The following is a 22,369-nucleotide window of genomic DNA, read 5'->3' on the forward strand; positions in this document are numbered from 1 at the left end:
CCTTGAAATACTAATGGACCTCCTTGTTCTCTTCCCAGACCTCTTGGTTAATTAAGATTGTCTCTGTAACTAGAGGATATAAAATATTCTCGAAAGCCGCCATATCCCTCATGTTTTTGATGGCGTTGGAGAAATACTCCATTTGTAGAGTATTTGCCCAGACTACGATGGTAACAATGCACAACTGTGCTACTGGGGGAATGAAAGGAGATACGCATGAGCAGGGAGTCTCTTTTCCCCTAGGACTGACTTTGAAGCCGTGGGAGTAGCTGCCAGATTCTACTGTCACTTAAAGAGTGCCCTACAAACAGCTCTCACTGACAAAGAGCTGCTTGGCTTATGAACAGCAGTGCCAAGGTGAAGGGACAACAGTTTGGAAGGACGGCACCCTCATCAAAGGAGGTAAAAACAAACCAGTCCGGTGGGCTGAACTGCACACCCTTTTCTCAGCAGTAATGGAAGACTTGAGCAGAACAAGAGTCCCTCTGTCTGGGTTTTAGACTCAGGGGTCGTGGCCAGTAACCTGGCCAGTCAGGCAAATGGCAGTGGAAAGCTGGCCTACGAAACGGGTGCCCGTGTGGGGCCCAGCCCTGTGGAAATCACTATGGGAATTGGAGGGGGGCATGAGAATAGGACACAACAATGCCCATCAGAAGAAATGCCTTCAAGGTTTGGAAGGGGATTGGAGTTGGCCCAGGGTCCTCACTCCGGGTGGCCTCCTGGGCACATGAGTGGACGTGGGGGTTCTGTAGCAATGTAGAAACGTGCTGAATCTTGACAAGTCCCCCTCGCACCCACGGCGGCACAAAATGCCTACAGGAACTGTTCTGTCTGGGGGCGCCTGGGTGGCTCAGTCGTTAGGCGTCTGCCTTCAACCCAGGTCATGATCCCAGGGTCCTGGGATCGAGCCCCGCATCGGGCTCCCTGCTCCGCGGAAAGCCTGCTTCTCCCTCTCCCACTCCCCCTGCTTGTGTTCCCTCTTGGTCTCTCTCTCTGTCAAATAAATAAATAAAATCTTTAAAAAAAAGAACTGTTCTGTCTGCCCACGTGAGAGACAGAGCCTGCAGATGGCTCCGTGGCAGGCTCCCTGGTGGGAAGAGACTGGGATTCTGAACGGGCTTTGCTTACCCGGTGGTACACGCAGACGCCCAGAGTGCTGTAAAGGAACCGCAGCGGAACCTGCAACCGTGTGGACCCGAGTCCCATTCCCTCAGACTGGGGCACACACTGATAGCCCATGATGCCCAACAACCGGCCAAGAGCTCTCCTCCGCAGAGGAACAGCTCAAAAGGAAACTGCGATGGGCCTTGGAAACCCTGGCTGTTGAAAACCGGGGGAGACAGGGCCTGAGGGGCCTTGTAAGTGAGCTGGTAAGTGCAGGTAACTACTGACAAAAGGACCGCGGTTCCTGGGTGTCCCCTCTGGTGGACCCAACGCTTTCCGCACATGAATGGGGGACAAAGTGGTCAGGCGTGGGAGAGAAGTTTCTGGAACTCTGATCCAGGAGCTCCGCGGGAAGCCCCAGAGCAGGCTGTGAACGGACGCGCAGACTGGGAATGTGCGGGCTGACAGGATTACGGGTGAAGTGTGGACAGACTGGAACGTTCCCACAGGCTTGACGGGAAGAGCTGGTGGCCATTAGTGCCTATTTCATGGGCACGACTATTGCGTCTCCCTAGGGAGCGCTTCCCCTGCCCGCAACTGTCAATCCGAACCCACTGGGGAGGCCCGGTGAGGAGTGCAAGAGCCGGCGGGGCGAAGGCGGAAGCTGGACAACAACAGCCCTGCACGTCTGAGCGGCCTTAGCAACAGTGGCTGCGTCTCTTTTACTCAGACGCATGTCAACGGATACCGCGCCTCTCTGGGGAACGTTCCCATACCCAGTGCTGTAACACGGGCCTGTAAACGGGAACCAGCCAACGTCAACGCAGGCACGCTACCTGGGAAGCACCTAGGTGGCTGGAGCCCACGCAGTGTAGACAGGAGCTGGAGGGCTGATCCTCTGTGCCATACTGGGCACGGGGTGTAGCCCAGAGCCCATCAGTGCCTGCAGCAGCACTGGGACTCTGGACTGGGTGGAGAGCGTCCACCGGAGGGCCAACTCCGAACTTGCTGAAGGAAAGTAAAGGGATAAGCACCTCATGACTAAAGGACATGAAATCCCCATGCAAGTGAAACACTCACAATGTCTCAGAGGTCCCAAGGCTTAGGAGCAGCTCTTCAGAAGAACTTAAAACAACACGAGCCTTCTCCTGGCCCCTGACGTAGCAACCAAGGCTCAAATGCAAAAGTTTTATTCTTTAAATATCAAGTGATACGCTCATACAAAAACAGCTACATTGCCAAACTAGTGTCTAAAGTGCTTGAGTTCCCACAGCATCACACGCGCCACGGCACACGTATGCCCTGAGCGAGGGGGAGGGGATGGGCTTTCCTCCCGGTGGTTTGCAGGGAGGTCCCCACTTGTGTGGGGGGGGACACGGCCTGCGTGTAGACTCATACCGCGTGTGGCTCACCAGCGCCCAACAGGAGCGGCGTCCCGACCTCTCCCGGAGCTTCCCCACAGGCGCCTTCTTGATTGAAGTACCACCGGCTGGGGGCCTCCAGGCCCTGGGCTTCTTCCCAGACCTCCTGGTTGATTAAGGCCGCCTCTTTACTTGCCTCGGCGGAGAGTTCCAGCACCTGGGCGAAGCTCCTGCAGAAACGACAGGATGCATGAAGCCTTTTCGCCCTCTGTGCCCGGGAGCCAGAGAGAACCAGGGGGGCTTCGGCCTTTGCGGCTGCGATGTGGGGAAGGGGGCTGCTTCCTGTGTGCTCTTGGGAAAGCGCGGACAACTAAGAACAGAACAAATCTGAGCAGAACTCAGAGAGGCCTGCAAGAACAGGACCGGGCAGGCGCAAAAGAAGACTCATTTATTCACCAAATATTTAGGGAACACCCACACCGCGTCAGGAACCATGCCATGAATGGACGGGTGGCCCTCACGCAGTGTAAACGGTGGTGGGGAAACACACACTGAAGGAGTGTGTCTGGCCAGCCGAACGTGGGACCCTTGTAATCTGGAACCTCTGATGCGTGCTGAGCTCATCTGAGAGTGCGCACAGAAGGAAACGTCATAGTAGGGGGCAGCTCTTTTTTACGAGTAATTTTCAAATGCTTTAGACATTTCAGGAAGCACATTCAGCATTAGGAAGGAGAGAGAAATGAGATTCTTTTAGGGAAGATGAGGAGGAAAGCCCCACGGTCAAAAAAAAAAAAAAAAATACCCGGGGGAAAGCTTCAGCATTGACAAAGGTGCCGAGGGGGCTTGCTCGGGGAGCGGGCTGTGGGGTGCACTGCGGCCTGGGGGCTGCTTCCCTAGGGCACACGTTCGTGAAACCCATCAACTAAACTGTTAGGATCCATGCCTTTTCTATATGTATTTATACTTCCAGTAACAAGTTCCAAGAAGAGCACCCCAAGCCCTTACCCCAGGAGATGCTTCAAGCACGAGCAGACCCATCCAAGGGCACCAGAAGTGCTCTGACTCTGGGAAGTACAGGACGGGTGACGCTAGAGCCCCCTTTCTATCGTGGCTGCTTGAGAACACACATGGGGGTTTGGGCTGAGTTCAAGGTGCTTTGCCCAGTCCCCTCTCCCTGCCGCAGCGGACCCCTACACCCCCAGCCTCTGAAAACACCAGAGCTGCCCCCTCTCTGGAGCACAACCCGCTGCTCCCAACTTCAAAGCTTTTCTGCAATACCTTCGGAGCTCCAGATCCTTTTTTTGGGTCGTTTCCTTAAGTTGGCTCAGCAGGTCCAGAGCTTTCAAGTTTTCTTCTAAACTGCCGATCCCCAGTTCTTCCAGCAGATGGCATGTGGTCATCAACTCCCGCTGCAAATCGTCTGCAGGAAGAAAGGGACAGTCAGCCAAGGGTTTCACGGTGCCCCAAGCAAGGGATGCGCAAGTTGGGCGGCTGACTGGATTCTTCTTGTTCCCTGGAATGCTCGCGTGTTATGCTGGAATCGTGAAGAGCTCAAAGGCAGAGAGGGTCGTGGAGGACAACCTCCATGTGCTGGTACCGCCTCTGTGCCCCTGTGCCGGAGACCACGGGGGCCTGAGATCGTAGATCAGGCGTGTGCGCCAGCCGGGCAGTCGCCGGAACAGACCCGGAAGGCCACTTCGACGTCCTCAACAGAAACCAACACAAAAGGCCAAGGAAGTCTGTCCTGCGAGCAACCTAACAAAAAGCCCGTGGTTCCCACTCGGCGTTCCGGGCATCTCTGCACCCCTCAGCCCTGAGAGCACGGCCTGCGTCTAAGGAAACCGGCGGCTCTCCGCTTCCAGCACATGCCACACCCGCACGCACGACGCGTCACAACCGGGCCCCGTAACGTTTTGAGAACATTGTAAGGGCTCTTCCACAAACACCCATCCTCTTCTACTCCTCGTTCTGGTCTCCACTGCCTCCTCCCGAAAAGACATGTTCAGGACCTAATCTCAAGTACCTGCGAACGTGACCTTACTGGACGTGGAGTCTTTGTCGACATCGCTGGGTTACAGTGAGGTCTGTGACCTGGCATCCTTCTGAGAAGAGGGCAATTCGGAAGCAGCGGTGCTCAAGGGCAAGGCCGTGTGAAGACACAGGCAGACTGGAGCGACGCCACCACCAGCCAAGGAATGCCAAGAACGGGGAGCAACACCGGGAGCCAGGAGAGAGGCACAAACACATATTCCCTCAGAGCCTCCAGAAAGGTTCACCGCTGCTGACACCCTGATTTTGGACTGCAGGACCCCTGAACTGAAGGGAATAAACTTCTGGTGTTTTGAGCTACCCAGTCTGTCCATTAATTCTAGAAGCCGTGGGACGTTCCTCCGTTCCCCGATCCCAACTCCTAGTCACCACCTACGGCACTTGTCAGGGACGGAGTCCGAGTCACAGGTGTGCAGCTGACTGCTGTCATTATAAAACCGGACACCTGCACGCAGATCATCGCTCCACAAGGCTCGTTCTTCAAGACTCCATGTGATTCCCTTCCTTATCTGTACTGGGAAAAGGTGGGTCAGAAATCATCTCTGAGATTACCAATACAACAACAGCCTTTGTGATCCTGAACTGCGTTTGTGGAAAGTTCTGGAGGGACTGTCCACCGGATTTTAGGTGGCGATGCTTTACTACATCAGCCTCAAACTAGACGTATGTAGATGGCTCATGAGGGCCCTGCCTGGAAATAACCAGACACTAAGGCGACTGAAAACTTGCTTTGGGAAGATACTTCCTCTAAAGAGAATTTTAAGATCAAGCATGCTTGCTGATTTCTTCCCGTGAAGGATTAGGTGGGAACCCCATGCAAGAGAGGGATCCCACGGCTGTGTGTAGAGGGCAGGATGGGGTTGAGGCGCCTGGCTGGCTCAGTCGCTGGAGTGTGTGACTCTTGATCTTGAGTTTGCAACTCTGAGCCTCACAATGGGTGTAGAGATTACTTAAAAATAAAATCTTAAAAAAAAGAAGAAAAAAGAAAACTGGATGGGGTGAAGATCAGCATCTCTGAAGAGACCCCCTTCGGGGGAATGCAGCTGCTCCACAGAAGTGTCTTTCAGCAGGGCTGGAAATTACTGGGCCGGTCCACAGACCTGGCTTAAAATCCCAGCATGGTCCTTACTCAGAGCGCGACCCCGGACAAACCGCAGCCTTGCCAGCCTCCCTTGTCCTCTGCCATTTGATGAGGGATGCACCATCTACCTCAGAGGAGGCTGTGATGTGACACAAATGGATAAAGGTGGCTGGCACACAAGAAGCTCCGACCCACACTGGATCTGCCCCTTGCCCGGCAGCTGCCCCGTTTCCTACCTAAGAAACTCTGCCCGTCCCCGTCCAGGTGGATCGATTTCACAGGAAGCTCGTGCCTCGTGGTGTCCAGGGCCGTGGCGAATGTCTTGTACTGCTCCTTAAAGCGTTCGGCCACAGCCTCATAGGGGCTGAGCATTTCGATCTGCAGGCAGGAGTGAAAGAGGCCTATGAGACAAGACCCAGTCACGCACTCGGGAAGTTCACAGTACCCGTGAGGTGAAGATACAGCGCTGTGCTTTCAGGATCTCCTAAGGAATCCTCCAGGAGGCTTCCGTGGGTATGGGGGGCTCTCCCCTCACTCCCAGCTGCCCTCCGATAGCCCAGCCGATAGCAAGGTGGCCCAGGCCTCTTCACTAGAACATGGCTTCCAGAATATTCCAGGGCCAGGCCCTCAAGTGGGATCACACTGGACCCAAGAAAGCTGGGCCCTCCTGCTTCAGAGCACTGAGCCGAAAGGCCTGCCCCTCGTAAGACCCCCCCTTCCCCCTTGTACATGCTGTTAGGGTCCTCATGCGGGCCTGTGAGGACATATTTGTTCGCTTGTCTTTTCTTTTCCTTCCATTCTAAGTTCCATGAGGACAGAGGCCTGCTCTTAGCCCAGGGCCTGGCCGCAGGGCATTCTCTTTCTCTCTCACACAGACACACATAGACACACACACACTGGGTATTAGGGGTTGAATCGTGTCCCCCCAAATTCCTCTGTGGATGTCCCAACCCCAGCACCTCAGAATATGACCTGACTTGGAGACAGGGTCTTTACAGAAGTAACTGACTTAAGGTGAAGTCGTTCAAGTGAGCCAGGTCTGGAGACAGCACACAGAGAGAATGCCAAGTGAAGGGACGCAGGGAGGAGATGGCCCACTACAGGCCGAGGACAGAGGCCGAGGGCACAGCTTTCTCTCTTGGCCCTGGTAAGGCACCAGATGCGCTAACCTCTTGGTCTCAGATGTCCTGCCTCCAGAACCGTGAGAGAATCCCGGGCCGTCGTTTAAGCCGCCCGGCCCCGGGGTACTAGTTACGGCAGCCCTAGTACCCTCGCACACTCAGAGGACCAGCCCCATCTCCGCACAGGCCCTCTCCAGGTGCCAGGGGTTGGCTCTTGTCCCAACGCTGACCACGCGGCACCAAGACGGCATCCCCCATCAGCACCCTGGCCCCGTGGGGAGGCGCGGCTCACGTCTTTGCCTCACTGGGCACAGCCTCAGGGGCCTGAAGAATATGCGCATGCGTGCCTGGAAGGGGCAGGTCCCTCTGGCTGCTCAGTGCTTGACATTACAGCCTCGTCCTCTTACAGACCGTCACATACCAACACCCAGGCGGCAGGGACACCTCCCGTCAGCACTCCCTGCGAGTGCCCTCCCGGGCTCGCCCCCTCCCGGGACACGTGGCGCGGAGACTGCCGTCACCGCTGACCTGAGCGTCAAGGATGTCTGCTAGCTCCCGCTTCCTCTGAGTGAGGAGACGTTTGCGCTTCAGCTCATGGGCCTTCTTCTGTAGCTTCTCTTTCTCTTTACACATGATTAGTAAGTTCCTCTCTGCCTTTTCTTCAAATGGAGCGAGACCGTTCTCCATCTGTCAAGTGTACAACAGGAGCTCAGACGGGCGGGCACTGCAGCCCTGCAGCTGACAAAGGCTGCCCCCCACCCACGTCACGCGCCAGCAAGGTCCTGTCTTCACCTTTACGGTCAGCAGGGTCAGGAGCAACGTTTGGGATTCCATCATTTCCATCGCCTCCGACAGGTCCTTGAGGAGGAGAGAAAGACATTTTTGGTTGCCAGTGAATTGGTATAAGCCTAGCTCTCTCCCCCGGAGGGGCAGAAACCGACCCTTTACGAACTTTACTTAATTTAGTAGTTTGATGATTCTCTCCTGTGTATCAACCCGCTGTTTCTATTTTCTCCTTTAGTCTTTTTGGGCGCCCTGTGAGAAGGAAGGAGATGGTCTGGCCCCGTCCCGTGGTTGGCTGGTCCAGGGTCAGCTGGGGGGTACCCATCCAATCAGTGCCACACTGCAGCCAGGACGCGGGCCTCCAACCCCAGCGAGACCCCAGCCCAGCCGTCCTGCCCCAGGACCCAGGGCCTGGCCTGGTGCTTTCCCTAGCACAGCATCAGCAAACAAGGCACTGTTGTTCACATGATCTCGCCTTAGTAATGACTCCTGTACATGTACTTGGGGCAACTTAAACTCTACATATATTCTGAGGACGTGTGTGGTCTTGGGTTTGTCCTAAAACGCGTGGCTGGCTTGTTCCATCTTAGAGCCTCGAGCCTTGCATGGCATGTGCACAGGGCAGAAGCTAATATCAGACATCTCTAATTCCACATCTTCCCTTTCATTTCGGACACTTACCGGGCTCTTTCTCTGTGAAGAAGAAAATGACGATGACTCAGTCTTCTTCGACATCGTTTTTTCTAATTGCGGAGTCTTTCTAACCATACTTTTGTCTAAGGTCAAGAAGAGCATTTTGAGGGTGAGAACTCAGAGCACGCTTCGGCAGCCCACTGGGGCAAAGCGGGGGGCGGGGGGGGGGGGAAGGTAAATGATTTACCGTTGATGGCTGAGAGGTCCAGGTCCGGCGGGGCGGTGCCGTGCCCTTCCAGCAACGTGGACTGCAGGTCACCCTTCCCGATTCCACTGCTGTCTGTGGACCCAGTGAGAATCCCCAGAGGTCAGCACAGTCTGCAAGGCACTGCACGCCTACACCGGGAAGCAGGCAACTCTGTGGAACACCACCACTTGCTTCCAAAAAGTCAGCGTCTTGGGAGGTGAGCGGGACAGAAGGCTGAAGCACCTCTGCAAATGCCCAGCCAGCAACGTGAATATATTTCAGGGTAGAAGTAGACAAGTGACGCAGGCTCTCTAACCCAGAGCTGCAAATATGCCTTGCTGCTTAATAAAAAACGCTATGTTCTGGATAGAAGTCTGATACACACCATGTACCTGTTCTTCCCTCAGCTTTTCCCTTCTTTTTCCAGCAGCTTCTGGACTGTCCATCTTCCCTGGCAGTTCCCTTCATCTTTACCCTCTATTTAAACATGTGAAGTTATGCCTGACGCCACCTGAAATGGGCAGTGGGGTACGGCAGGCTTCAACCAAGCCAGGGCTCCAGCGGGCTGCAAAACGAACAGATGGCATGCAAAACACTCTCTGTCGTGTTAGCAAAGAAACAGCAAGTGATTGGGCGCCTGGGTGGCTCAGTTGGTTGGGCGACTGCCTTCAGCTCAGGTCATGATCCTGGAGTCCCGGGATCGAGTCCCGCATCGGGCTCCCTGCTCAGCGGGGAGTCTGCTTCTCCCTCTCCCGCTCCCCCCTCTCGTGCTCACTCTCTCTCTCTCTAATAAAAAAATAAAATCTTAAAAAAAAAAAAAAAAAAAGAAACAGCAAGTGATTTAATGAATGCCCATGCAGTTGAGAAAATGAGTATGTGGAAATAAATAGAGCGACATCACGGTAATGTGTACGGTATGGTACCCTTCGTCCAAATTTTTGAAAAATTCTAGATAAACAGGAGTCTGTTGACCTCCTGGGTAAGAGGATGGAAACCTGAGGTGGGAGACAGGACTTTTTTTAACTGCTATCGCTTTTGCACGGGTTCGATGTCCGTCATGTGCATGTACAGTGTTTCCATCGAGAAAAGTAATTTCCTACTGAGCTATACGATGGAACTCAATCAAGCAGTCTCTGGTGGTCCATCTCAATTCGGGTGGTTCCGTTTAAACTATGGTTTCTCAGCCCTGACGCTACTGACATTCGGAGCTGCATCGCTCTCTGGGCCGGGGCTGTGCTCGCTGTGGCAGGCTGCTGAGGAGCATCCCCGGCCTCCACCCACCAGACGCAAGTAGCATACCTCCCCCATCCCTCACACCAACCAAACGTGTCCAGACATTTCTAAGTCTGAATCGCCCGTGGGTGAGAACCCCGATTTTAAGATGTGGCTGACCCAACTTCTGACCCCTCTGGGCCGAACACCAGCTTTCCCGGCTTGACGCGTGGCCCCCAACCCAACTGCATGAGGAAAGACTACAAAGTCAGCCCCAGCTCCATGAGCCGCTTCTCAGTCACGCCTAGGTCAAGGAGCAGCACAGATGCTGAGCAAACATCTAAACCACGATCAACAACTTTCCAATCCCCCGACTAACAGTCTCTGATTGGAGCCCCTACTGAGAACATAAAGTCAATTAACATATATTTTACATGTTACATATACTATAAACTGTACTCTTACAACAAAGTAAACTAAAAAAGAAAAAAGGAAACGTTATCATAAGAGAAGATACATTTACAGTACCGTACTGTAAAAAACCCACATATTAATAGATCCATGCAGTTCAGACCCATGTTGTTCAAGGGTCCACTGTACCTAATTTTTCCTATGAGACTCACAGTTGTTGCCATTTTGAACAAGGAGGTGTGGGACAAGAAACAGTTTTGCTTTTTGTGAACTGCTTTCATGCAAAAGAGCTACCCAGTGTTGCTGGAGAAGTGGGCATGTGAGGAGCTGGATGGAGTGCTACTCTGAGGAGGGGCCTTCCCAGATTTCTAGGATGAGCACACCGACTACAACTGAACACCAAATACACAGTAATGATCGAAGTGGCAGCTCATGAGTGAGTGTCCACCCTCCTTGTCTACATTTTCTGTTTTTTGTTGTTGTTTTTCGTTTTACAACAAACATGTATGTCTACAATCACAAAAACTCCCAAGTTTTGCATATCACTTTGGTGACAGCTTCTAGAACGATTAACGGGAAACCATTACGAGGAAGATCTAACCCAAGGTGGTGAGAGGCAGGAAGATGAGGGCTCACACGCTCTCTGAGTCCTGCTCTCAAGAGTTCCACCCAGGAAATGGGACACACGATCAAGGAAGCGCCATGATGGCCGCTCAGGAAGTAACCTGCTCTCTTGCCCTGCCATTCCCCTTAAGCTCCCCACATGCCTCAGATCTGTCCTTACACAGACATTCTTTAACTAGCTCCTTCTTCTGACACTTCCTAGAAAGAAAGAGGGAGTTTCACCTTAGCATACTTGAAAACAAAATTCACCACCATGTTCATCACTTGCTGAGCTTCAGAGCTGTTTCACAACCTCCCTCCATCTTTACACACCTTTGCTCTTCTGGAGCAGCTGGAGTTTCCTTCCCCCTTCCGGCATCTTCCCACTGGTCTTTAATGCATCTGCTGCAGAAGCCTGTTAGGAGAACACATGACGTTCAGGATTCAGGGGACAAGACACCTCCCCTTCATGAGAAGGGGCCCCTTCATGGCCTGTGCAGTTTGCATCGGCTATTACTTTGAGGCCAGGGATAGACTTAAAGTTCTGACATTTAATTACATATATATAGAACAAATTAATCAAAAAAGATACCCTCACATGCATAGAACATAGGGAACCACCAAAATGTTTGCCAGTGATTATCTCTGACATGGCAGATTCCAACTGATTTTCTGTATACTTTATAGTACTTGCAGGGAACATATTACTTTGGTCATCAAGAAAAACAAAGTTTTTGTACAACTATCAATCTTTAAAACTTATTTAAAAAAACAAGCAATGCATGGAGCTAGCAAGCCATTATAATAATAGTAACATATAAGCAGAAAGAAAACTTCATAAAGAGCAAAAATATTTTATTATGTATACAACACTCCTATTCAACCTCCTACTGGGGCTCTCAGAATAAGAACTAAAAGGCAAACAGGTTGAAAAGGAAGAAATAAAACTCTCTTCTTATATGATTTACAAAGAAAATCCCAAATGCTACTAAAACTAGTAAGTAAGGGGCACCTGGGTGGTTCAGTCAGTTAAGCATTCCATTCTTGATTTCAGCTCAGGTCATGATCTCAGGGTCGTGAGATCAAGCCCTGCTTGGAGCTCGGTGCTCAGCAGAGTCCACTTGAGATTCTCGTTCTCCCTTTCCCTCTGCCCCTCCCCTTCACTTGTGTGCATGCATGCACGCACTCCCTAAATAAATAAATAAAATCTTTAAAAAACCAAACAAACTAGTGAGTTTAGCAAGATTGGAGGATACAGGGTCAATATAAAAAGATCACATTTCTAGCAATGAACAACTCTGGAAAGTGAAATTCAAAGATAGTACCATGTGAAAGCTCTCAGCAAGGAAAAAACAAAACTATGTATGGTATTAGGTGTTAACTAGACTCACTGTGGTGATCATTTTGCAACATATACAAATCCTGAAACACTATATGTCTGAAACTAATATATTGTTGTATGTTGATCATACCTCAATTAAAAAATGTCTTCATCAATAAAAAAGAAAAAAAAAAAGACAGTACCATGTATAATAGCATTAAAAAACAGCAAATACTTAAGTATAAACCTAAGAAAATATAGGGAAGGTCTATACGCTGGAAACTACAAAACGCTGATGACAAAAATCCAACATGACCAACTAAATGGATACGTGTACCATGTTCATAGATTGAAAGGCCTGGTGTTTTCAGGATGTTATTCTCCCTAAACCGATGCAAAAATTCTATACATTCAAAATCCCAGTAGAAATTTTGGTAGAAAATGGCAAGCTAAATCTAAAACATATAGAAAATTAAAGGAACGGGTCATGATCTCAGGATCATGAGATCAAGCCCCGCGTCAAGCTCCGCACTGACCGTGGAACCTGCTTAAGATTCTCTCTCCTGGGGCACCTGGGTGGCTCAGTTGTTAAGCATCTGCCTTCGGCTCAGGTCATGATCCCAGGGTCCTGGGATCGAGTCTCGCGTCGGGCTCCCTGCTCAGCAGGAAGCCTGCTTCTCCCTTTCCCACTCCCCCTGCTTGTGTTCCTGCTCTCGCTATCTCTCTGTCAAATAAATAAATAAAATCTTTAAAAAAAAAAAAAAGGGGCGCCTGGGTGGCTCAGTTGGTTGGGCGACTGCCTTCGGCTCGGGTCATGATCCTGGAGTCCCTGGATCGAGTCCCGCATCGGGCTCCCTGCTCGGCGGGGAGCCTGCTTCTCCCTCTGACCCTCCCCCCTCTCATGTGCTCTCTCTCTCTCTCATTCTGTCTGTCTCAAATAAATAAATAAAATCTTTAAAAAAAAAAAAAAAAAAAAGATTCTCTCTCCTCCGGGGCGCCTGGGTAGCTCAGTTGGTTAAGCGTCTGCCTTCAGCTTGGGTCACGATCCTGGGGTCCTGGGATGGAGTCTAGAGTTGCCGGGCTCCCTGCACAGGGGGGAGTCTGTTTCTCCCTCTCCCTCTGCTCCTCTCCCCCTTCCTGCTCATACTCTCTCATGCTCTCTCTCTCTCAAATAACAAAATCTTAAAAAAAAAAAAATTCTCTCTCCTCCTTCTCCCTCTGCCCCTCCCAGCTCGCACGTGCGCGCACTTCCTCTCATTCTAAGGAAAAAAAAAAGAAAGAAAGAAAAACAAAGGAACTATGACAGCCAGTTTTGGAAAAGAATGGAGTGGGAGAATTCATACTACCTGATTTCAAGACTATAAAGCTACAGTAATCCTGGCAGCGTGTGATGGGCCTAAGGACAGACACATAGAACAATGGAAAAAATGGAGTCCAGAAGTGTTGCATACAAAAAAGGTCAACTGCTTTTCAATGGAGGTGATGAGATAATATGACGGGGAAAGGAAAGTCATTTCAACAACGGTGCTGGCACAAGAGGACATCCATACACTTAAAAATGAACTTCAATTCCATCATCACGCCAGATACAAAAATTAATTCAAAATGGATCACAGACCTAAATGTAAAATCTAAAACTATGAAAGAACGATAAAAACCATAGAAGAAAACATGGGAGAAAATCTTTGTGATCTTGGGTTAGGCAAAGATCTCTTAGATAAGACACCAAGAGCACAATCCATAAAAGCAGAAATCCGTAAGTTGAGCACTTCTGCTCCTCCTAAGACACTTAAAAGAAGTGTCCCCACCGGGAGAAAATATTTGAAAATCACCATAAATGGCTGGTATCCAGGATATATAAAAAGCTCTCAAAACTCAACAGTGAGGAAACCAATAACCCAATTAAAAAATGGCAAAAGAGGAGCGCCTGGGTGACTCAGTCGTTAAGCGTCTGCCTTCGGCTCAGGTCGTGATCCCAGGGTCCTGGGATTGAGCCCGGCATTGGGCTCCCTGCTCCGCGGGAAGCCTGCTTCTCCCTCTCCCACTCCCCCTGCTTGTATTCCCTCTCTCACTGTCTCTCTCTCTCTGTCAAAAAAAAAAAAAATTTAAAAAAAAAAAAAAAAAAAAAAAGGCAAAAGATTTGAAAGAACACATCACCAAAGATACAGGACTGGCCAATAAGCACATGAAAAGGTACTCAAGATCACTAGTTGTTATGGAAATGTAAATTAAAACCACAACAAGCTACCACTTCTCATCCACTAGAATGGCTTCAATCTTTTTTTTTTTTTTAAAGATTTTTATTTAGTTATTTGACAGAGAAAGGCAGCGAGAGTGCATACAAGCAGGGGGAGTGGGAGAGGGAGAAGCAGACCAGGACCCTGGGATCATGACCTGAGCCGAAGGCAGACGCCTAACAACTGAGCCACCCAGCTCTCCTCTGTGGCTGGTGGGAACGTCAAGAGCTGCAGCCACTCTGGGTAATAGCTGCACAGTTTCCTACAAGTCAGTCAAAACTACACTCACTTACCCTACAGTTCCTCTCCTGGGAGAAACGAGAGCATGTCTACACAGAATCCCACACGAGAATGTTTAAGGTGGCTTTGATCACCACTGCCAAAACCGAGAATCAGACCAAATGTCCTTCACTGGCAAATGGCTAAGCACGCTATGGCCCACTCACACTGTGGAATATTCCTGAGCCACCAGAAAGAACCAGCACTAACTGTGACAGGCAACCACAGGGTGGGACCTCCTTTCCTTTATGTGAAAGAAGTCAGATGCAAGAGGCTGTGTGACACCTTTTTAATGACCTTCTGGAAAAGGCAAAGCTAAAGGGACAGAAATCAGATAACTGCTGAGATGGAGTGGGGCCGGCTTCAGTAGAGAACCAAGGGATCTTGGGGGTGACTATTCCATATCTTGACTGTGGTGGGTCTGTGACAGGATGAGTTTGTCAAAACTCGCAGAACTGAATGCTAAAGAGCGACACTTTATGTAAATCCTACCTTAAGAGATGGAAAAAAAAAAACGGACAAGCTCGTAGGGATTGAAAATACTAGAGCATTCAGACACACGGGTGCTCGTAAATAAGTTTACAAGGCAACACTAAAATTAGGAGGCATGGACTGTGATCTTTTGTTGAAAATCACTTCAACAAAGTAAATCACGTGAATTTAAAGAAAAAACAGAAACAAAAAAACAAAGGACTCTGGGTGATGTGTCAATGTAGCTTCCTCAAATGTCCAAGTGCACCTCTCTGGTTGGAGATGCTGATAGTGGGGGAAGCTGTGTGTGTGGCAGGGGGCAGGGGTTATACGGGAAATCTCTGTACCTTCCACTCAATTTTGCTGTGAACCTAAAACTTCCCTAAAAAAAAAAAGTCCAGGGGCACCTGGGTGGCTCAGTCAGTTAAGCATCTGACTAGTGACTTAGGCTCAGGTCATGATCTCAGGGTCGTGAGATGGAGCCCTGCGTCCGGTGTAGAGCCTGCTTAAGATTCTCTCTCTCCCTCTACCTCACCTACCGCCCCCTCGAGTGCGCTCTCTCACACTCTCTCTAAAAAACAAAAATAATTTAAAAACTTAAAAAATTAATTCCATTGAAAACAACCAATCACTCCCAAGAAGTGATACCAGTTTGTGAAAAGGTTTCCTTTTTCTTCAAGTTGGATCTTAAGTCACATTACTATTTTTTAGAGTTTATTTATTTATTTGTTTGCTTATTAAGTAATCTCTACACCCAACATGGGGCTCAAACTCACGACCCCAAGATCAAGAGCAGCATGCTCTTCTGACTTAGCTAGCCAAGTGCCCCTTAAGTCACCTTATTAAGAACCTGCCGTTCCACCCTACCAGAGTAAAAGGTAGGGAGCAGAAATTAATAGTTCACTGTATTTTACCATAAACCAAATTTAGAAAATGGAAGGAATAACACAACCTCCCCACATTCTCAGTATGCACACAATCAAACAAGATACGTAACTGGGTCACCTACTGAGTGTTTCCATTAAATGCCACACAATGCATGTGCTTGTGTCGTTAAGTGCTTCATCCCATCATTTTCTTTTTTTTTAAAGTTTATTTTCTACTTTCTAGTCACAGCTTTTTTTTTTTTTTTTTTTTAAAGATTTTTATTTATTTCTCTCTCAGAGAGAGAGTGAACACGAACACAAGCAGGGGGAGCAGCAGAGGGAGAAGCAGGCTCCTCACTGAGCAGGGAGCCTGAGGCGGGGCTCGATCCCAGGACCCTGAGATCATGACCTGAGCCGAAGGCAGACGCTCAACCAACTGAGCCACCCAGGTGTCCCCATCCCTACATCTTCAACGGCTGCATGAGTTCCGTGGCGTGGCTACAGAGAGTTCACTAAACTCTGCCTCTAACACTGGGTGATTCAGACCCATTATTTTTTCCCCATAGTCCTTCTTTAAAACCCTGTGTTTTTTAAATGCCAGCCAATGCCAGGGACTGTGTGCTGGGCACCCGACAGAACTGCTTCAGGACAGAATCCAGAAAGGAATTACTGGGTTGAAAGGAACAATCTCAGGTTTCAATAGAGATCATGTCTTTGCAAAAGGGATTCGGGACCATGCTGTGCCCGGCCCGTGGGACTTGGGTCAGAATTCCAAGTCCGACGGAACTCCATTCAGAACATTCAAATCAATGTTGTTACCTTTTTGGTGGTTTTCTTCTCGTATTGCAAGTATCGGGACTCAACCACTCTTCCACCTGTGGGGGACACACTGTTGGTTTATAACAAGACTACAATAGTGGAGTGTGAAGACCCCCCCCATCAAGAGCCAGGTACTATGTGCCCTCCCTGATCAACAGCAGGAACAGGGGAGCTGCTCCCCCTTGCTCCTCTCAGATCCCATGCTTCAGCATCCTCGAGCATGTATGGGACACCTACTGTAGGCGAGAACATGTGGGATATCTACGGTTTATAAGTCCCTAGGCTAGGGACAGAGCCCCAGAGAGTCACAGGAACGTTAAGGGAATATGCTCAAAGCAGAAAGTGGATTCAGGGGCAGGGCAGGGACAGGATAAAAGACCTTCCACAGGGGGGCGCCTATTTGCCGCCTCCTCCTCCTCCCTTCCCAACTCACTCCCTGCGGTCAGGACCCCAACAACCCCTTCCTTCACCTGAGTCTGTGTATGACCCACTCATGATATGAGCCTTTCATGCCTCTTTACCTCCTTACCTAGCTCAGGACTCTCGGGAGACATGCTGAACACCAAGATCATATACCTTGGTGACAGCCCAGCCCCAGGTCCCCCCCATTCCATGCCTGCCTCGCAGGAAGGGGGTTTCTCACAATGGCCCCAGTGATCACCCACAGTCCTCTGCTCTGTTCCCCAACCCCCCTCCCAGACCCTCCCTTGTACGTTCTCCTCCCACTTCCCCTACACTGGGTCCCCTCCAGTTAGCTAGTGACCAGTTACTACTTCACCATGAAGACAGAAGCAGCCCCAGGAGAACCTCCCACCTCAGCATCTAGCAGCCTCCCAAGTTCAGGGCCATATCCTGGCCCCACCATGTGGAGGGAACTCTGTGCTTTGGGGTAGAGCCCAGCCCTCACCCCGTTGCCACTGCCCTGGCAACCCCCCCCCAGTTCCTCTCTTCAACGATCTTCCTGCTATTTTTCCCCCCACCTATACCTTCTCCCCCTACTTCTCCACTCCCCTTTACAATGGTGGCTCGTCTTCCTCTACTCTCTCCTGAACCCCACTCCTGTCCAGTCTGGCTCTCACAATCACCACTGCACCAAAGAAACTCCTTTCTGCAAGACCGCCGAGATCTCCCTGCTCCAAAGCCCACAGACTCATTCTCATCCACATCCTGAACACGGCACTTGCTGGAACCCTCCTCCCTGGAACATCCTGTGTCCTTCAGGCTGGCCGCCCCGCTGGTGGCTGAGAATGGGCTCCCTTGCAGGTCCATGAGCTGGGAAGCCTGAGCACCTCCAGGCACCTCACAGGTCTCACATCCCCGAGGGGCCTCTCTCTCCCCTCACGGCCCCCACTCTTTCTGTTCCAGGCCCCATGAGGGCCAGGACTTTTGTCTGTTTTGCTTCCAACTACAGTCCACCACCCAGCAGGGAGTAGGTGCTCAGCCATGCATCCAGTGCACGATTCTACACTTTTTCTAGGTACCTCTAGAGCTTAGGGCTTTCCCTTTTTAATGAAGAGACCCAGGAAGAGGACATGGTTAACGTCACACAGCTTGACAATTTGGTTAAGTGACATGGTGATTTCAACTGGATCTTCATGCCAGGATTTCATCTTTCACTGGGGCTGGGGGTGCGGCCACATCCTGAGTGGAAAGGAGGTGCACCCATAGTTAATGGGGAGCATGGAGCTGGACAAGAGCTGGTGGTTGCCCTGAGTGAGCCCCAGGCAAGGAAGAGCCATGCCTGCAGGGTGAGTGGGCTCAGTCAGGCAGGAGGCACTTAAGGGTCAAGGCCAAGACCAGGTGGTGTCCAGGGGAGAAAATCAAGACACACCAAGGGTCTGTCACTGGATGTCCAGTGAGGGATCAGGGCAAAGAACACCCCCATTTCCAAGCACAGGAAACGATCCTGCTTTCAACCTAATACCATCAACAAAGGGTTTTGCTCCTCTGGAAGGATCCCGAGGCCTGGGGGGTTCCCTGGACAGTTGAAAAGCAGTTTCAAGTTTCCAGAAACCGGGACGTACATATTTGTTTTGAACAGTACTGGATTTTCCAGAGATGCAATGTTACGATGAAGGATATAATTTGTGTTCAAGAACTAGACCACTTGTAAACATAATAGAGGCTATAAACAAGATCATCAAGCCATGCTGTAATGGATGAACCTCCAGTCACTTGGAACCAGAATTCTGCCCTGAGTTCTCGGAGACACGCACTGGCACACAGCATACTTGGAAGAAAATAATTCTTTTTATCAGAGGCTTGAGCTCCAAGGAGGGAGATCCTTGAGTCCACTGCCCAAAGCGGCATTGCCAAGAGTCAAGGGAGGCTGTGAACAGTGACTCCAGACCCACAGGGGGACACCAGATGCATAGGCACCCCAGAGGTGCTTCCAGAGGAGAAACTGAGACTCCAGTGTTTGCTAATGAATTCAGCTCCAGCTCTCCTCACCCACACTTCCTAGTGGTGAGTCCTGGGCACAGCCCGTGACCCCCACTGCTGGAAGGGCCCACTGCTGCCCTGGATGACCCCCCCCAACTCCTGCCACACCCCTGGCTGCAGGGCGTGGTGATGAGACTTGGGTGACGAGACTTGGAATCCCCAAAGGTGTGACTAGAAGGAAATAAAGCCCTAGCTCCCCTGCTCTGGCCTGGTTTTTTTCTTCCCCAAAAGCACTTACTGAAACTGGATCGTAAGCTAGATTCCAACTTTGCTCACCTTGTGTTCTTCTTCCTTTCATCTTGGCGCCACCAGGAGTGCCGGGACCCCCCGTGGAAGGTTTCCTAGAAGAGGGAGATAGGGATCTTGTTGACATGGTTACGTAGTTGGCTAAGCTCAGGGAAGGCAGCGAGGAGACTGGGGACGACTCAGTCCCAGCATCCCCCAACCTCTCCCCATACAAGCTGATGTCTGCGAGGCAGGGCCACCTTGACTGGAACAGAGACACAGAGCCCCTGCCTGGCTGAAATTGAGAAGGGTCCAAGAGTGAGAAGAGCAAGCAGGTTTGCCAAGCCCCAAAGATCTCAACTTAAGTCAGGGGTTCATTAATTCATCAGGCATTTCTGTACCTACTTTATGCTCCTGGTGATACCTGGTGCACAAGAGATGGAGCTCCTTCCCTGAGAGGAGTTTCCCCTCACATTGCCTGACAGTGTTTTCCTGTCAGGCAATGTGAAGAGTACCCCAGACAGGTAAAGAGGTGAGGGGAGGTGAGAGACAAAGCCCTGTTTGCTCAGGTACATGGGGAAGGACATTCAGGGACAGGGAGGAACAAGGCCAAGGGCACAAGGGCAGAGGAGAATGATGTCCAAATAGGAACTGATCAGCCCTTTGGCTTCGCTGGCAGAGTTCTGACTTTCCAGCTTAAGGGCTCAGCCTACCTAATGGCAATCTTTCTCTGTAAAGGACCAAACAACAAATATTTTCAGGTTTGTGGGCTGTATGTTCCTGCCAAGAAATAACAAACCCTGAGTGTTATTCAGCCCTAAAAAAAAGCGAAGTACTGATACATGCTAAAATGGATGAATCTCAAAAAGTACTGATACATGCTAAAATGGATGAATCTCAAAAATATTATCCTGGGATGGGGTGCCTGGGTGGCTCAGTCGTTTAAGCATCTGACTCTTGATTTCGGCCTGGGTCAGGATCTCAGTGTCCTGAGATGGAGCCCTGAGGCAGAGTCTGCTTGAGATTCTCTCCCTCTGCCCCTCTCCCTGCTCGCTCGCTCTCGCTCTCTCTCTCTCGCTCTCAAATAAATAAATCTTAAAAAAAAAAACTTAAAAAAAAAATATTATCCTGGGGGCATTTGGCTGGCTCCATCCATGGGACATGCGACTCTTGATCTTGGGGTCAGGAGTCTGAGCCCCACATTGCAGGTAGAGTTTACTTAAAAAAAAAAAAAAAAAAAAATCTCTTTAAAAAATTGTCCTGCGTGAAAGAAAACAGACACATAAGGACACATATTGTACGATTCCATGTATCTGAAATGTCCAGAACAGGCAAAGAAAGACAGAAAGCAGATTGTGATTATCAGGAGCAGAGGGGTGGATGAAGAATGGGGAGTGACTGAAAATGGATACAAAGTTTCCTTCTGGGTGGATGAAAATGTTCCAGAACCAAAGAGAGCTGGTGGTTGCACAGCATGAATGTCTTAAGGCCATGAGATCGCTCACTTTAAAATGCTGTTATGTGTTTCACCCCTATTTAAGGAAAGAAAGAATGAAGTTCGATGTAATAGGAGAGGGGGAACCTTGAGGCAGGACAGTTCGGGATGCCTCCCAGGTGTGCAGCCTGGGCAAGGGAGATGCTACCAACAGAGACCAGCAACTCAAGAGGAGCAGACTGAGGGGCAGGGCAGGGGCCTGGGCACTGTAACCCCTGCTGACATCAGGACACAAGCTCCACTGGTCACAAAGCAGTGGTCCCCTTGCTCAGCTCACTGCAGCCAGCTCCTGTGCAGCAGGCTCTGAGGACCCCAAGTGAGACCCAGCGGGTGCTGGGCCACAGTGGGGAGAGGCAACCAACCAAATAATGCTCACTCGGTGCCAGCAGCTCTGCTCCTTCACAGAACCCTCCCAACCCTACAAATACCTCCCCGCTGGCCTGCTTTATCCTTGTTTTCCGACGAGGACCTGAGTGTTTGAACAGCTCGTCCCTGGCAAGTCTCAGAGCTGGCAAGGGACAGAGCATGGATTCCCTATGGGGTCTGATGCAGGGCTCTGGAGTCCAACCAGATGAGGGTGGTGGGTTCACTACACCTGTGCCAGCCTCAGGTACCTCCCGCCAAACCTCGGGAGAGGGTAATGGCAATCTCACTGCGTAATGGCAATCTCACTGCGTAATGGATCCTGGAGAAAACACAAGTGATTTCAGCTGCTCTATTAAACTTCAATTTGCACTGGCACAATAAAACATCGGCCGAGTGAACAAATAAAACAAACCCAGGCCAGGAATCATCCCTGGCACCGGATAAGTGGTCCGAGTCCGTCTCTCCTGTTCTTTCTGTGTGACCCTGGACAAATGACCTTCTCTCCCTGAGCTTCTATCGTCTCTTCTGTAAAGGGGAAGCATAGAAAAGAAGGGTTGGGAGCATTAAAGGAGATACTTTAGTGGCCCAGCGTTTGCCCACTATAAAATGATAACTGTAGTCGCCACAGATCACATTCAAGAGCCACGCACTGTTCTAAGAGCTTTTAAGTTTCACCCGAGGCCTACAAGGTTTAGCGGCGGCGTCATTCGCCCCATTTCTCAGCGGAGGAAAGCGAAAGCACAGAGAGGTTAAGCCACTAGCCAGGAATCGCCCCGCAGCCGCGCAACTGACTGGGGACTCGTAGTCTAGTTCCGCGCCCAGGCTGCCGAGCATGCGCAGAAGCCGCCTCCCGCCTCCCAGAGCCTGTGCACCCTTGGGGGGTCCTGAAGGGGTCAAATCCCCAATCCCCAACTCTGCTGCCCCACTTCTCCCAGCTCTCGGTCATGGTCTACTCGCCGGCCCCACAAAATCCAGACCCGCGGCGCTTCAACTCACCCAGCTCCGCGTCCCGAAGAATCCGCCATTTCCCGCCTTTAGCTCAAAGGCCGGCTCTTCAAGTCTGGGTCCCCGCCCCTTCGCCCCGGGCCGGGCCATATTGCGCCGCCATGGGAGGGGTGGCCGCTGGCCTCGGGGAGCGTGCCTGCGGGTGGAGCGCGCGACCCCTGCGCGCGCGACTCTCTGTCTTCCCCTCACACTTGGTTTCATCCACCAGCGGCAGGAGGCGGTGTGGAGCCCGTTGGGA

At 50.8% G+C, this 22,369-nt stretch overlaps 1 protein-coding gene across 1 annotated transcript; it reads right to left on the reverse strand.

Annotated features, from left to right (window-relative positions):
• Positions 1-1,830: 1,830 nt before the first annotated feature.
• On the reverse strand, positions 1,831-22,353 carry HAUS8 (HAUS augmin like complex subunit 8). Its single transcript, XM_032412339.1, has 11 exons — positions 22,123-22,353; positions 19,317-19,381; positions 16,599-16,654; positions 10,939-11,020; positions 8,380-8,472; positions 8,181-8,275; positions 7,509-7,574; positions 7,245-7,403; positions 5,832-5,973; positions 3,744-3,885; positions 1,831-2,695 (listed from the first exon to the last, which is right to left on the reverse strand). Exons 1-11 carry the CDS (start codon positions 22,149-22,151, stop codon positions 2,497-2,499), a joined length of 1,128 nt encoding a protein of 375 aa, XP_032268230.1. The 5' UTR covers positions 22,152-22,353; the 3' UTR covers positions 1,831-2,496.
• Positions 22,354-22,369: the final 16 nt, after the last annotated feature.

Source organism: Phoca vitulina, unplaced genomic scaffold (genome assembly GCF_004348235.1).
Source record: "Phoca vitulina isolate PV1807 unplaced genomic scaffold, GSC_HSeal_1.0 scaffold13, whole genome shotgun sequence".
Taxonomy (NCBI): domain Eukaryota; kingdom Metazoa; phylum Chordata; class Mammalia; order Carnivora; family Phocidae; genus Phoca; species Phoca vitulina.